General features: G+C 48.2%; 6 protein-coding genes across 6 annotated transcripts; 5 read left to right on the top strand and 1 right to left on the bottom strand.

Moving 5' to 3' along the window:
* Window positions 1–243: 243 nt before the first annotated feature.
* Window positions 244–2,233, top strand: BDP55DRAFT_637088 (uncharacterized protein; the record flags this gene model as incomplete). Its single annotated transcript, XM_060572958.1, has 2 exons — window positions 244–1,304; window positions 1,600–2,233. The coding sequence occupies 2 exons, from the start codon at window positions 244–246 to the stop codon at window positions 2,231–2,233; spliced, it is 1,695 nt and encodes a 564-aa protein (XP_060424111.1).
* Window positions 2,234–3,270: 1,037 nt separating this feature from the next.
* BDP55DRAFT_719997 (uncharacterized protein) lies at window positions 3,271–4,128 on the top strand. The gene has a single exon (XM_060578455.1). The coding sequence runs from the start codon at window positions 3,589–3,591 to the stop codon at window positions 3,940–3,942; it is 354 nt and encodes a 117-aa protein (XP_060424110.1). The 5' UTR covers window positions 3,271–3,588; the 3' UTR covers window positions 3,943–4,128.
* Window positions 4,129–6,067: 1,939 nt separating this feature from the next.
* On the top strand, window positions 6,068–8,869 carry BDP55DRAFT_719996 (uncharacterized protein; the record flags this gene model as incomplete). The annotated part of the gene is made up of 4 exons (XM_060578454.1): window positions 6,068–6,995; window positions 7,043–7,540; window positions 7,591–8,478; window positions 8,508–8,869. 4 exons carry the CDS (start codon window positions 6,068–6,070, stop codon window positions 8,552–8,554), a joined length of 2,361 nt encoding a protein of 786 aa, XP_060424109.1. The 3' UTR covers window positions 8,555–8,869.
* BDP55DRAFT_637085 (uncharacterized protein) lies at window positions 8,685–9,365 on the bottom strand (the record flags this gene model as incomplete). The annotated part of the gene is made up of 1 exon (XM_060572957.1): window positions 8,685–9,365. One exon carries the CDS (start codon window positions 9,363–9,365, stop codon window positions 8,685–8,687), a length of 681 nt encoding a protein of 226 aa, XP_060424108.1.
* A 336-nt stretch (window positions 9,366–9,701) lies between these two features.
* On the top strand, window positions 9,702–11,811 carry BDP55DRAFT_756748 (uncharacterized protein; the record flags this gene model as incomplete). The annotated part of the gene is made up of 4 exons (XM_060580767.1): window positions 9,702–10,065; window positions 10,299–11,140; window positions 11,188–11,365; window positions 11,421–11,811. The coding sequence occupies 4 exons, from the start codon at window positions 9,702–9,704 to the stop codon at window positions 11,663–11,665; spliced, it is 1,629 nt and encodes a 542-aa protein (XP_060424107.1). The 3' UTR covers window positions 11,666–11,811.
* Window positions 11,812–14,460: 2,649 nt separating this feature from the next.
* BDP55DRAFT_680181 (uncharacterized protein) lies at window positions 14,461–15,060 on the top strand (the record flags this gene model as incomplete). The annotated part of the gene is made up of 2 exons (XM_060576096.1): window positions 14,461–14,701; window positions 14,764–15,060. Coding segments are annotated over 2 exons (363 nt in total), but the record flags the coding sequence as incomplete, so codon positions are not given.
* Window positions 15,061–15,762: the final 702 nt, after the last annotated feature.

Here is a 15,762-nt window from a genome sequence, read left to right as displayed (position 1 = left end):
ATCCCATCGAGGTCTCGGAAACAATTGCAGGTTGTGGTTTTACTTACTTAGACTTTTGACATTGACTCGTGTTCCGGGAATGAGTTGCCTGTTCACTGGAGGCCGAAGACGTTTTCCTGTTTTGGATAACATGTAAATTGATTTTATGCTGTCTACTCCACGCTCTAGTCTTAGTGCGACATTTGAAATAAAATAGGCCACGTCAGCCTTTCGTTCAGAGATAGCATCCCACTTACGTTCAACATGAATAAGCTTCCACAAGAGCTTGTTCTCCACATCTCCTCTCACCTATCCATCCCGGATCTGTGCAGGTTTCGCCTCGTTAATCGTAGTCTCGCTGACACAACGTATCCTGGCATTAGTAAACATGTTTCACTGCTCAACATTTCTTCGTCTGCGGAGGATTTCATCCTGCACTTTACAGATCGTAGGAAGTCATCGTGCACAAAGTCTTTGACCGTCTATCACGGGGAGTGGCCGGTATGTTCGCGAAAGGAATGGCAAGTTCACCCTCTCTCCCTTTACGAAATTCATCCGCGGGCTTTCTTGGACGCTGCCATAGACGATGTTTATGAGCGCTATCTCCATTTCACATCTCTGCAATGGGACAGGCCCAACCTCAAAGATCCCAGTGCGTTTTACGAGCTCCTTTCAACGCTGCCACAAGTCAAATCCCTTACCTTGTCTCCTTTGCGCCTGTCATCTCGCCGTTGTTGGTCCATCAACAAGAGGATTGGTCGCCTGAGAAGCAACATGTGGATTTCGCCTTCTTTTAACGACTCGATGGCGCCTCTGATAGGGGCATTCCTTTCCGTAAGCGAGAGATTCCCTCGCATCAAAGAGCTTATCGTCAAAGGCAGGTTGAACCCACAAGACGTCTCTCTTACAGCAGACACCTGCGTCATCAGGCTTGAAATTGTCTCTCTAGTGTCCGTGGGTGCTCGATCCGAGGCTTTCCTTGCCCTCATCCACCGATTTCCCAAACTTGAACACCTGAGTGTCAGACTTGAGACGGCGAACAGTATTCATGTGCCAACATCAGTGCATGGCATTCAAATCCAAAGCCTACGCAGTCTGTTCCTCGGAAATCTGTGGATATCTGAAACGTGGTTGACACGGATCATTGACCAAAACAGTTGCATGGGTACAGTCGGGCTTACAGATATCACATTGACAGAAGGAACTTGGCAATCTTTCTTTACTCGCCTCAGAAACAACAGCCGCTTGTTGAACTTCACCTGTAACGGTGTTCTAGATGGAACAAGCCTAGACTGCCCTGCCCTCGTGATGGAAGACGATAAGAGGTATTTATTGTACCGATTTTTAAACTATGAACAGTCGAGATGGCCGTTTAAGGTATTCAAGTTTCGGGAATCGATTTACGTTTAAGTGTAATTAGAAATGATTGAGCCGAGCCAAGTAGATTATTTCATGAGAAACATATAAATTTGCTATGAAGTCTGTCTATTCCGCGTTCTTCTTGGTTTCCATTCCCGTCTACATGTTTTACACTTGATTGAGGCCTGTGTTGAAGAAAAAACTCCACAACCAAAGACATGAGTTCTCATCACTCGCATTTTGAACACGACCCTGGCCAAGGCAAACTCCTGCTCAGATCGACCCATCCTTGGGTTTCATGAACCTGCCGCCTGCGGAGTATCCGCACCTTGATTTGAATCCGGAGTATACAATCCCAGGCCCATATCCATATCCACAATCACCGCTCCACAGCCGTTTCAGCACCGAGCCGGAGGCAATTCCGAGAGTATCCGCACCCAGTCCGAGTGAGCAGGACCCAGTAGCTGTCTCCTTTGGATGGCATTATGCTACAGATGAACGAGCTTTGCAACGTTCTTGCTATATCATGAAGGAGATTGCGAAGGGAAGATTAGCAGATCCGTCCATGGATCCAATCTTATTCCAGGATATTATGAGTATCCATGATCAGACACACCCAGAGAAGATGTCTGTGGTGCGTGAACTGTTCTCTCGCGATACCGAGGACTTCAGAATCCCGTTTCGTTACCTTCACGATCTCTTCTGCGCCTGGCGTTCCGTTTGTCACATCAAAGTCCAGAGTTCTCAAGGTGTTAACTTCGTCATTGAAGACTACGATGCGGAAAAGATCCTCATGTGTGAAGCCATAGTGCGGTCTGTACTTCGAGGCATACTGAAACATATTGAGTCGATCAAGGAGGACCAGGTGTTGAATTTGAGCGGAGAACTGTCGTAGGTTCTATTGACCTAGGCTCATTGATACGAGTAGAACTCTTTGGAATCACGAAGCTGTATAGGAATTGCAGGGACTAGAACACACAAACACGTAAACTGAATTCGTGCATTTTTTTCCAGTTATCATAAATTATTTTTGCTATGCCTAAGAGTTGGTGATCATCTCAAATATATACTGGCTCCTACTTTCAAACCTATACTCATATTGTCTGTGCCAATTCGTCTCAATAACGAGCTCGCAGTTCGTAGCTCGTGATCAGATCAAAACGACAAAGATGTCTATGCACCGCAATATTCTTATATTCCTTGCCATCACTAGTGCTATTATAGCAATAGTTCATTGCGTCATGATTGGGGTTGCTCTAGGCCTACCTGCGGTTCAAGATGCTGGTGTTGTCACTATAAAGGTATGCCCAGGATCCTCGATGATTGAAATGCCGTGACTTAGTATGTTAGCTCAATAACACAAATCTCCTGGGAACGGAGTCCATCGATATCCCAAAGCTCTCACGATTGGGCTTACGAAAGCCTGTCTCAACTACGACAGCAAAAGCCATTGTGTCGGCGTCGACCAGCTCAACACGATCAAACATCTAGTACCGTTGATGGACGGCCTGAACGATGTTCTCGGATACCCCATTGCTTCATGGTCTTTTTGTATCTCTAGGAGTAGTGTCCTTCATCTTTGCGACTCCCCCGGTTCTGTTCTTATTCTTTGCCTTCACTGGTCGACGACGAATTTTAAGGCGCCTGCAATGCCTTTTTATCTTGGCGCTGTGTACACTGCTAGTTCCGGTCGTCTTGAGCCCAACCCTGACCATACTATCGGTGAAAGAGACAGTCGGTATTTTTGAGACTGTGGTGGAGGGTGATTTAAGTCAGCTTGGGATTGTTGGGATCGCATGCAACGTAATCAACTTTACGATGGCCCTTGCTGCACTGTTCGTCCATCTTGTGTCTTTTACGGCCTGACGGTGGCATTCTTCCCCGTAATCATTAGCTGTCCGCACCCTTTCTATTATAGGCTCGTCTCCTTTTCCCTACATTGCAGTCAACTATAAATGACAGCCATTTCCTCTGTTTAATCACCCTGATCCACGCTGGTTAATCACAATCTCAATACACAATGAATCCTGACTCCTCCTGCAACTCTCGACTTGCTCGAGGCAAAGTCCCCCAACTCTCCTTCCAAACCACAACATTGACTTTTCCAAACCATTCACCCCACGAAATCGACGTTTCGGGCTGCTCAGCTCAGACCACGAAAAGCCGCTGCCAACGCCTCCTCCTCGCCCACCTCATCTGCCGGCTCCACTGCAACCGTCTCTACTATCAGCTCCACCAACTCCACCCAGCATGTTTGATCCACGATGGGAGCTCCAGTTCCCATCAACCTTGATTTACTATAACCATGACAACGGGAACCCGTGGATGAAGGGCATTGAACGGCACCAAACTGCTGCTGCTTATTGGCAGCAGGCTTATCACACTACGTGTGCCGACCTGTCTGAGGCTGTATACCTGCTCCAATGCCGCATTTCCGACTTAGAAGAGCGCTTCGCAGACAAGAAGCAGGTATGTCCGGCTCAGCCACATGCACTAAGTTCTGATGTATTAACGATAAAGACCAAGGAAGAATGGCGGCCTATTAGTCCTTCTACTCCGACCGCAATCAAGTTGCCAAATGATGTCCAGGGCAATTTCGTCTGAAGTGCTGGGAGAAAGTTTGCGTTGTCAGTCGTTACTAGATGCGTAGTTCTGATAGTTTCTGAATGCTTGAATGAGATTTCCACATGCCACACAGCTTGTTCCTCACCAAAAATTGACGTGACATTCCAGAATTAAGGCTTATAGCAGATTCGGAACGTAACGAAAGCACCGAATTTCCAGACACAGCTGGAGAGAACGACAATTTGTTTAAGCTAAATCAGCATTAGACTTCCATTCTCTAGACTTGGCTAAAGTACAAGCAATTCTAGAATCCAATGTGTCTGGAATCTAGGTGCTTGGCAGAAAATACAAGCAATTCTAGAATCCAAGTGTCTGGAATCGAGGTGCTTGGCAGAAGTACAAGCAATTCTAGAACTGATTCTGTCTAGAAATCCCGACAAGGACCTCGATTCTGAAAAGTTCAATTAGATTTGCTCATACTACCGCTCAGCACCTTGATTCTGGAATTCGAGGACAAGCGCTCTGAGTGGATCCAGAATACAAATACTCAGAACCACAAAAGCAGATTCGTGTCTCTATCCTTGATTCAGTTCCAATACTCACTCACGTCATATGTGTCGGTCCAGAACACTATCTTCTCGTTACGCAGGACTTGAATCAAAAATTCTAAATGGATAAACAGTCAGAACAACAGTATCGAGTTTTCAAAAACACGTCCACTCTCTCCATGATTAACTCCGAAAAGTTTATCACCTACTTGCGGGAGTATCGTAGTTAATATGCAAATTACGTTTTTGAGGTCAGGTGGGTGTGGTGTAGGGAGTTTTGGAATGAGTCTTGATATTAGGGCAAAAATCCACTTTCCTGACCAATGAAAGGCTTCATAGCCTTGCCCGTGGCCACCCTCCCCACATCCTTGCGGGCCGCGCTTTTTTTTGGAAACAATTGCGCGTAGTCGTACTCGTCCACGTACTGTCAATTACCCACGGTCGCAATTGCTTGATTATCGCGATTTTGCAACCCAAAATCGTCTACTATTAGTAATCAAATCTACTTATAGGTAAGTGCGGCCATAGCCAATTGCCACGGTGGGTAATTGACCTTACGTACCTTAGGCAATTGTTTGTATGGTGCGGGCCTTGGGTAAGTACGGAATCACTGGCAGGCAAGTGCGCGGACTGGCCCGTGGGCAGGCGCAGTGGAATTGTCGGATTGAAATTCTGCTTGCGGGTTTTAATTGGCCAGAGCAGTGGATTACTGCCCCAATAACCAAACAGTATTGGTATTCTGGCCCTCTTATGAACCAATTACCGTAGTGAGTTTGGCTGGGGGGGAGACATATGGAGGCACATGGAAGTTCCAAAGCTCTAGACCAATCTTATGCAGAGTGGCAGATAATTGGTAAGTCTACGAGAGGCTAATTAGTCAAGCTTTAAAGAATGCTAGGTAAAAGAGTCTCCGAAACTAGTGCCTTAGGTTAGCATGTGTTCTCGTAGGGCTATCTGAGACTTGAACACCTTGACATCCAGCGACCTGCTCTGCTTCGTTTCCTTTCAACGCAACTCTGTATACGGAATAAGACGTTCTATCTCTGCTAGATTTCGATGCATCTGGTAGCAGGTGAAGTTATTTTAGAAGAACCACAGTGACAATTTGGCCAGAGGGCAGCCCCTCAAGTATTCGCTCTTCGGTGCAGATCTGGCCTGGAATTTTTGACGTGGCGATTCGTCAGTGGTTACCGAACAGGTAACTATCTACAAATTCTGCATATGCTATCAATTAACTACTAAATGATATCAGTACAAACAGCTTCATGTTTTCTCTAAGTCGCCACTAGTGGGGATATCCCGAACACAAGAAAGAACGGAAATGGGATCGGATCAAGCTCTTATTTATTATTGCCCTAAACGTGGTTTGGTGTACTGGCGCCATTCCACTGTTGATAGGATGAGATTCCCTCATTCTCAGACTCCGTAAAATAAAATCCGCATCACCTTGTTTCCGAATCACTGCTTCGTATAAAGTGAAACTCGAATACAAAAAGAGCAGGGTCCTGAAAACTCGATCAATATCCACATGAGTGTTCTCTACGTATAGCACTATTATATGCTGGTAGTTCATCAAGGCAGTCAATTTCCCATCCGTATTCTTCAACAATCACCCTATGGAACTTCTGATGGCTTGGCTTCAACTTCGAACGAATGCTCCTGGCCTTCAAGGGGCCTTTGTCATTGAAGATCGATCAGTCTACGATGCAAACTGCGCGTCAAAGATGCTCACTTTCTTGACATGTCCGAAGTCAAGTATAGAAGACGTCTGTGTGAAGAGGCTGGATCCCGAGAGCTTCATCGTCGAATGCCCAGTCTTCGCAGCGATTCGAACAAGAGTCAAAGCCGGACCGGTTCCACCCGGGTTCACAAGGCTGTTCCTGGAAAGAATCACTTCCACGCCTATTGTTGTAGAGAAACTATACGCCCAAATACTCTGTCCACTCAGCCATGTCGTGGCCCTCATGGTGGATGACTTAGGCGGTTTGTCAAAATCGGCCGGTGTTCTAGCATCATTGATGTGCAACTGGAGAACACTCAGCATATCTCCGAAGCCTTTGCTTTTTGTGGTTACCAAGGACAAGGGAATCACGGAAGATATATTCGTCAGAGAAGTTACTTTGCATTGCTTGGAGCTTCTGCGGGTTCTTCACGCTGACACGCCACCGACGTACACGCATGTCAAAAGCGAATGGACCACAAATTTCGAAAGCATAGCCATTGTTGCGACAGAGGAAGTGAATCTATATTACCATCTCGTCATCTTTTCAGAAGACATCTTACGGCAAAGAAGACAGAAGCGATTTGCCTTCGCTTCTGATACACTCCACAAACTCGTCATTCAAGGCATCTGTCAAATAGGGAGTAGGGAGGAATTCAACATCGTGAGGTCGCTACGATCACAGTCACAGCGATTTCTCCCATCCCTCTTTGTGCCATACGCCCTAAAGCTATCAAGTACGAAGGAAGAGTTTCCCGAGTTCAATTGGCGAAGTCTCATAGCTTCTTCTCTGGTGGTTGACAGTCATCGGCCCTCTCATCATGGTATGCATCAGTCTCAAACTTTTGAGCATGGAGCTAAACCTAAACAGTGTTTCAATCCGACCTAATTTTTGAAGAGGAGTATGAATGCATGCTTGGCTACCTTGCACTAAAGGCTCGACAGCCTGGGTTAGTGGCTTCAGTCAAGCAAGACTTTTGTAGTATGATTGCAGGCGCTGCGGCCAATCCGGAAGCTCTTCTAGAAGTCCACTTGCAACTTCTCAAAACCCACGGCGAAAAACTGTTTCCTTCTCAGGCTTGTGCTATATGCTTTTTTCGAGCCGCAACGCATACTGCTACCTGTTCACACAAACTGTGTGATTCATGCATCGATCTTCTTGAGATGCCGAGCAACGTTATGCAACACCCCACTTGTCGTCTCTGTCAAAAGGGCGAAATTCTGATCAAGCCACGCGATGTGGCTGTGCGAGCATTGATACTGCACGGAAGGACTTCCCGAGGTACCGTCAGCTTTCTTCATCGTTTGCGGCGCGCTTTGCTGGGCCCGCTTGAAGAGTACTTTGATATTGTGATAGCGTTAGATAGAGGTATGTCTCACGCTATATCTCAACTTACGATTCCCAACTTACCTGTTTAGCTGTACCTGTCGTTTTAGATCATTTTTGCCGTCGCTGGCCTTTATCTCAATGCGTTCCGAGCTATAAAAGTAAGAAATGGATACTGAATAAGTTGAGTAGGCGAGTTCCAAGTTTACTGGGAAATCAATGTCATTTGATCCTCTTGCGTGGAAAGACTATCATGAGCAGCTATGGCGAGCCACGGAGGAAACAGGATCGCCAGCCGGAAGTGATAGAAGCGGAGCTTGCTAAGTTGTGGCCATCCAAGCCAGTTCTCAGAGTAGAGCATGACAAAGACTCATCTTGGCTGGAGGGAAATGTGCAAGCAAACATGGCTTTTGCTGCGCTGTTCCATGTGGTAGTATCTGATAGCCCTGAGTCGACGTGCGCTCACTTGACGGTGTTCTGTTCGATACCGCCGGGAGCTCATCTTCAACGCATTGCTATGCATGCGCGGACGAAAAAGATGAGTTTCTACTACGGAGACCAAGGAGGATGGTCTCAAGAAGATCTATGCGATATCTCTACATGGAATTGCGTTCGATCAGGTGGCGCCTTTACTAAACGAATCAACGTCAATCAGCCTGATCCGAGATCGATCAAGGCGAAGATTGATGGTCCATTCGAGATGATGGATCGTTCAGACATTCAAGTCATATCTCGCCTCACGCAAACACCTCGCGTCGAGACGAAAGAATACGACTCGCCCTTTCAGCATCTGTCCGAAGATATCGATTGTTCTGAGGCTAGACGGTCCTTGGATCGTTCTAATACAAGTGAGGAGGAGTTCCAATTGCGACCGCTCATTCACAAGACCGAATTTGAGGAGATACTGGCGACGAGGGACGTTCCTTCAGTTGGATCTCACATTATGGTGGACAATTGTACAGCTGGCATTCATCGAAGAAGTGAGGCTGCTGAAATTGTGGACAAACAGCAGAATTCTTTGAATTTCTCAAGCTCTACAGAAACAGTCTTGTATAAGGGGAACCAACTCCTAGGCGAAGCAATTGATGAAATGTTAAACAAACTGGGGGAGATACGGATAAGACAATGACGGACCAGAGAGTTCCTAGCTAAGCCATGTTCAAAGCTTGCAACAGATCTTTTTGCCCTAAAAGTGTGTACGAGAATTCTGAGATCGTGTCACCATCTTTCTGCGTCGATCATCTTCTGAGCATGTTCTCTTTCTCTTTCTGGTTCCTTGATCACCGTGATGTTGCGGTCTTCTAATAGCCTGTTGCTCGTCAGGGGTTTTCGAGCCTTGCCAATCAATGACAGCCTTATGCCCGATATCTCCAAAAACATCCCTCCCACCCTGTTCCTTCCCATGCAGAACATCTGGCGTGATACAATGATTACTCTCAGCCGTAGCTGGATGTAAAGGTGGAAGCTGCGAACCCTTCGCCTTCCTTGTCAGTGACGATACCAGCTCGTCGATCGGATGATCTTCCGTTCGGCCGCTATCAATAGATTGCCGCAGCGGCGTATTTAACAAAGAGGAGGATGACACTTGACTTTCACTAGAGCCCCCGGACGGGAAGGAGGTAGGGGCTCCTTTACGATCGGCTACGGTATCGAAATGATCGGGCCCATGGAGGTTTTCCTGGCGAATTCCCATAGACCGTAGTAACTGATTAACAGGCGTCCAATTGGTGTGAGAGACATAGCTGTAAATGTTGCGATCGATTTCTACCACAACAGCTACCTTCGGTCCACACATGCGGTGAAGGGTGTTGCCTTTCTTGAAGAGGCCTGTGGTGCGAATCTTGCAAGCTCGGGTGGATGACGACATTTCAGACGATTTCTTGGATAGTTTCAGGTGGGCTTGTTTCTGTCGATGACGATGTATTTCAGAGGTTTAACTAATTCGTTGAGAGGAGATGAGATGTGACCTTTTATAGCTCATCTGCCACTAATCAAAACCTGTATAACTGAACACGCCGAACTGTCTGAATTGCTCTGATTTGTGAATAAATATAGATATCAACGCGCTGTGTCTATTTTGGAAGCCACGCTTGACATGCCGTGAGCTATTTTTACACACTTGAAGGGCTCATAAAAGAATGAGAAACCCCCCAGAATCAGCAGCGAATGCCTTTCAGGTTACTTTCACATTCTATCGTTCGAAATGGCTAAGCTTGACGGTGGCCAGTGGTATAGCGTTGCCTTGACCTCTTTTCTCGCCACGGTCATTTTACGTCGATACGTATCTCGTTTGTTCCGTGTATTTCGAAAGGCAACCAAGCACTACCACGAACTTGTCTTCCTCACCACGGGACTCATATTGTTTCTGGCAGGAAATATCTGTCTCGTGCTGATCAACGTTTCAGACAACGACGACCGTCAGAAAAGAGCTGCGACTGCCGGTGCCTTTGGCCTTTGCCTAATACTCATCCCGGGTCGCACAAACGTGCTGGCTCAGGCGGCTGGCATATCTATCAACTCTTACTACCTTACCCATCACTGGGTTGCCTTTATCGCGGGAGGCCAAGGTGCGTTGCACACAGGGCTCGTATGGTCAAACCAATGGCGGCTGCTACAGATATCCGGACTACTTGTAAGAGAAACCTGAGAACCCTAGTGACCTATCTGCGCAGGAGGCGGCTGAGCAAAATCAAGGTGATCGTCTTTCTCGTACTCAACACCACTTCATATGCGCTATTTTATCTTTTTTCGTTACGACAGCGTTTCTACTCACTCTATATCACTTTTCATTCCGGAACAGCTCTTGGAGTGTTTGTTTCTCTGTTAATCCACATCTTATCTTCGATCGTCAACTATTACAAGATACTCTGGATCTCAGGCTACACTCTCGTCTGGGCTGTCATGTTTTTCTTCCGCATCAAGCCAGCGTTCTCCAGGCAACACGGTCGCGTTGAATCGATGACCGAGGTTCAGAGCGCCGCTGTCATACGTGTCAAGTTATCTGAGGAGATTCCCATGTACCCGGTTGCCTACTACTACCTTTGTTTAAACAACGGGCGATTTTATAGGTTGTTCGGGTTGCCAGTCGTATTGTATTCGTGGAGTTCTGTTTTTGGTTCCTATCCCGTCCAGCTTCAACTTCCGGAAAACGACAGATTCGTCAATGGAGACACTCAGAAGAATGCTTCCTCATCAAAGCAGCCGCGCCTCCAGCAAGACAAGGCGCCTACGAAGGGTGGAAACAATGAACCACCTCGGCTTACACAGCCACTCAAGGGTATATGCGCAGTATTCGGAACAAGTCACGGCGGTGATCTAGTGACGGTCTCTCAGAAGGTTTTCTTGGACGGGCCGTATGGAAAGGATATCCACCTCGAGAAGTTCAAGACAGTCACGCTGATAGCGGAGGGCTGCGGTATCTTTGGGGCTTTTCCTCATGCTATGTTTCTCGCTCAGCACGCATTCCACAACCGAGACGAGAGAAGGAAGATGAAAGACCAGAAAGATTTCAGCCGATCAGTCGATAGACTTTACGGTGATGTGACCAGAAAAGTCAACCTATTTTGGATCCTAGAGTTGCAGGCGCAAGACCGGTTAGCCGCGAGAGAGCTTTCCCAGCTGATGTCCCTCGACGAAGGCCATGTAAGTTTCCAACTATTCCGAAAGAATCAGGCTGATACGGTTTGCAGGCTCTTTTGCATGTCTACATCATGTATCCAAAGCCAATCACAGGCTCTGAGGACACTTTGAGAATACCTGAACACGTTAAGTGGATGCGATCACACGGGACCAAGGAGCACCAATACAAACTCTTGCGCGAAGTCCTCGCCCTGGACTCTTACGGGGCTGATTCCTCAGCAATTCTTGGTATGTCATACGGAACCCTCAGGGAGCCTCGCTATACTAGTACTCATGGCAGTAGTCAGTGGGAACACAGAGTTCACCGATGCTATCCATAAATTCGTGCTTCAATCGGGAATAGAGACGCGAGTTTTCACGTCGGAGTATCCTGAAAGCGAAGACCAGACAAATGCTTTCAGGCGTGCCTCCAAAAATGGAAATTTGAATCCAGATGTGGAAAAGGGGAATGTCATTCGTTCAGGGGTACATCAGCCCACACTAGTGAAGCGTAGGATTCGCGTGGAGAATATCCGTCGGGTACCTTGACGATCTTATTTGTTACCGGTCATTGGGTTTCTCTCTTCTTAGTTCTTGGTTCTCGTTGTTGTGTTTTTGATTTTTGTTTCCAGTATCTTGTTCATCTTTGTCCGAATTCTGATAGCTGATCACGCATAGTCGAATGATCAAGGCCGATGTTAACCATGATGAATCGTCGACTGCTAAACTCTCTGGGTTGATCTGAACCCTTAAAAGGGGCAAGCCGACAGTACAGACCCCATAACGGGATGAGCCTTCTCAAGTGACATAGATCTTGGCACGATGTCGGAAACTCACGGCCCATTAACCGGACGCAATATCTCTGTGTGCGGAAAGTTCGAAAACCGCACGCAGGATGACATCGTGGAGCAGATCAGTCGGTTAGGGGGGATCGGCTTAAAAAATAAACTGCCAGATGATGCATTTTGTGTCATCTGCACCTCAGAAGCTACGGAAAAGAACAAAACTGTGCAAGGAGCAATTGCTAAAGATGTGCCACTCGTTTCTGTGCAGTGGCTTGATGACGGTGGCTCGCCAGCAAACATACAGCAATTTCTTATCGGACCCAACAAAGACAATGCGGAAGATGAGAGTGTTGTCAGCCCTGAGATCCAAAGCACTCCACCCCAGCAAATTATTGATCCTCCAAAACCGGAGACTCCAGAAACCAGGAGCGGAAAGGACCGTTATGAAGGAAACACGGAATCAGTAGAGAGTACCCCGACAAGAAAGCCCAGTAACACTATTATGGAGAGACTTGGCAGTGCATATCAGGCCATTACTGGCACGCCTCGGAAGAAGTCCTTTGCCCCTCCGCCTGCCGGAGAAGCCACAGGATCACCCGAAGATCATGCCTTAGAAAGCAATGAGATGCGGGAGAAGGCTCAGGGCCCTGGCCCAACCGATTCCAGCACATACCCCAGTTCAACAGGTGAAGAAGGAGATCTCTCTTCCCCGTCAGAAGCGTCGTCTTTCAAGAGCTACCATATTCAAGACGAAGGGAATCGACCCGGCAGCGCCACCGAAAGTATGGTTCCGGTATCACCTAAGAACCCTCCTGATCACTGGGAAGGCGATACCCAAGTGGATCTGCCCTTATCGTCCGCTAGCCATGATATCCAGATTGAAAGCGGGAGAAAGGTCGGTTCCCGAGGCGATCCGAGACAAGAATCAGCTGCTAGCCCTATTGCCCCTCAGGATAGAAGCGGACGAGAGGGCAGCACCCAAAGCAACCCCATCCAAGTATCATCTGCTAGCCCTGATACCCAGGTTGCAAGTAGACCAGAGGTCAGTTCGCAAAGGAATATAAACCCAGTATCTGTTCACCCTCAGGACGGAAGCGGACGAGAGGGCAGCACTGAAAGCAACCCGATCAAAGTATCTTCTACGAGTCCGGAGCTTCCCAAGACTACTCATCAATCACCCGTCTTGAAGCAAGAGAGCCGTGGCGATACGGATCAGCAGCCGGACACAAGTGATAAAGATCAGAAGGGTAAGACACAGAGGGATTTTGAACAGAATGACCTTCCACAAGGCAGGGAGCAGTCAACACAATCGAGCTTAAATGGGGGCAGCGACAAAGAAAACCAAGGGGAGTCTTCAAATGATTCGGGTCTTTACGTGTCAACACCTGTTCAGAAGACACAACCAACTCTCAAACAAGGAGACTCTGTTCCCGAGAAACAGAAGAACCAAGCAAACAACGTCTTCCAAAGGCAGTCGGAGACTTGGCGTGGAAAGCAACCAGAGCCTAGGCGAGTATTCCAGAGCACCGAGTCAGATGAGGGGGTGCATCACAAACAGGCAAAAGACTCGGAGCCACGTCCTCTAAAGCCAGCGCTCGTCCACTCTAATAAGCAAAGCCAACGAGTTGACGGATTGCAATCTCCGGACTCCGCCGCGACCGTTGTGCGTGACGATGCCTTCGATCCGTACAAATGGGCTGAAACACACGCGCTTGGTGGTGACCAAATGGAGAGACACCCAAAATTCTCAGACTGGAAAGATTTTCCGCACCCAAAGACAGGTCTTTGGATCGAAATAGACGACTTCGAGCACACTGACAGAAAGATATGGGTACTGGCGAGGGGTATCACGTACAAGAACCAGTTGGCAGTAGAATCCATCGGTTTCAGGGAGGGGCAGAGTCGAGGATTGAGCCTGAGCGCTCCAGCCTACAAAAGTGAGATTGCCACTTTGCGTAGGAAAGGAATTGGGCAGTTTCCACCAGGAGACCCGAAGGATTTTACAGGTCTCAAGGGCAGGAACCGATTCGGCGATGGGCAACAGAATCCGTTCCACGTGGTTTTTTTCGCAGAGGCCCATGGCGCAAAGAACAACGGAGATTGCCTGGTCGTCTATGACGGAGGTAAGGCGATGTCCAAGACCGACGTCGTGAAGGCAGGCGGCTCCAAATGGGGCGGACTTATCGAAAGCCACCGGCGGCCCGAGATTAGTGTCGCCCCCGGCAGAGTGCTGTGGCCCGACAAGAGCATGACAAAGGCAGTAACGTCGACTGGCAATCCGCCCGGGACTCGATTGGCATCCTCGCAACCCATGTTGCCGACACCAAAGTCGGTGCCGCAGCCTCGGTTCGTTCAGCACACCCCGGCAGGGGCTCCAGGGCCTCAACGCGGCGCCCCGTTCCAGCGACCAGAACGTACGAACGTAACGTTTTCGCCGACGAGTTTGTTCTCGCCTACGCCCGCAGCCCGGCAGCCATCTGCTGCAACGACTGCTCCTACGGGCTTCCCCCCCGCGTTGACTCCACCGACCAGATCTCCTCCAATGAACATGGCACAGGCTTCCAGCAACCTGTGTTTCGTCAATTCCCTGGGCCTCAAAATTGGGTGCCGCCACAGGTGGGATGGCCGCCCCAGAACTTTCTGTCATACCAGCATCAAGCCGCGCCGTACTACGTGTTGCCGCCCTCGCAATCAGCATACTCAACACGCGACGTCTCCATGGACCCGAGCAGCAGCTTCAGAGGTTCTTCCCAGCCTCCCGCGGCATTCCCAAACCCAGCGGATCCACCTAACCTGAAAAGTCGGGGGCGGCAACTCTTTTCCCTGATCAAAAGGGCGATTGGTACATCAACACTAATAAAGTGACTTTTCCGGACGGTTATGCACCTACCCAAGCCGGTAGCGTAGAGTGGCTAACAGACAAGAAACATGAATACGCTCGAACAAGTGATGCTAGACTGTGGCGTATAAGTCTCGAAAGGTGACCTTGGTCTTGTTTGTATTTTCTAGATAACAGAATGATATGGTATTCTGGAAGGGATAGCGCAAATAGACTTCCATTTCAGTTTCTCGCCTGATTTACTTGCCAGCGCAATGGTGAGCTGTGAGTGTCTCGTCCCACAGCTATCCCATCACTGCGGAATGGCGATAGCACATAAGGCGCCTCTTAAGGGGAATAGCTAATTTGCGTTATTCGACTCTATTCTTGATTTCCTTTAATCAAAAATCATAAGGAGCCAAGTTAGAGAAAATTGAAGAACGAATGAGCTGTTGCATTCCGCAGTTGATGGGGTAATTTGGTTGCGGTGGCTAGCCCATAGAGGAGGTACCGATCGGTACGTCGGCACAAATTCCGGTCTTTCTGCAATTAGCAGCCATTTTCAAAACTTCAATTTGCCGGGAAAACAGGTAGGTTTCTCGTACTTACGTCTTCGCTACTACCTCTACCAATTACTATTGAACACTCATGATTGGCTTGGGATCCAATTCGGGATCTCAGGTTATGGAATAGGTACAGACTTGAACTCGCACTTGGGATAAGCTGCCAGCCTTATAAACATGCCGCCTTGAAGCCCAGTGGAAAAGGCGCAGAGCGCCTATCGGTGCCTATATATCCCGGTAGGATGGTGTGAGAGGGATTGAATTACGGAACCAGGAGAAATGATACACAAAGCAGACAGTAGATGTTTAGTTTTCAGAAACACCTCCCAGGCTTGGGTCGGGGGCCAGAAGGTGTCAATAGCACCATAGTATATATGCACCTCTGTCTATCACTGCGTATCTCCTGTGCCAACTTTCATCGAACGTTCACTACGCAGCCGATGGAGAGCGAAACCCCCATTGCCATCATCGTCACCCCTC

Source organism: Colletotrichum godetiae (genome assembly GCF_030913485.1).
Source record: "Colletotrichum godetiae strain CBS 193.32 chromosome Unknown BDP55scaffold_62, whole genome shotgun sequence".
NCBI lineage: Eukaryota > Fungi > Ascomycota > Sordariomycetes > Glomerellales > Glomerellaceae > Colletotrichum > Colletotrichum godetiae.
This window is presented reverse-complemented; position numbering and strand designations above follow the sequence as displayed.

Coding starts and splice junctions, on each gene's coding strand:
- BDP55DRAFT_719997 (XM_060578455.1), top strand. CDS start 3,589: ATGTTTGATCCACGATGGGAGCTCCAGTTCCCATCAACCTTGATTTAC.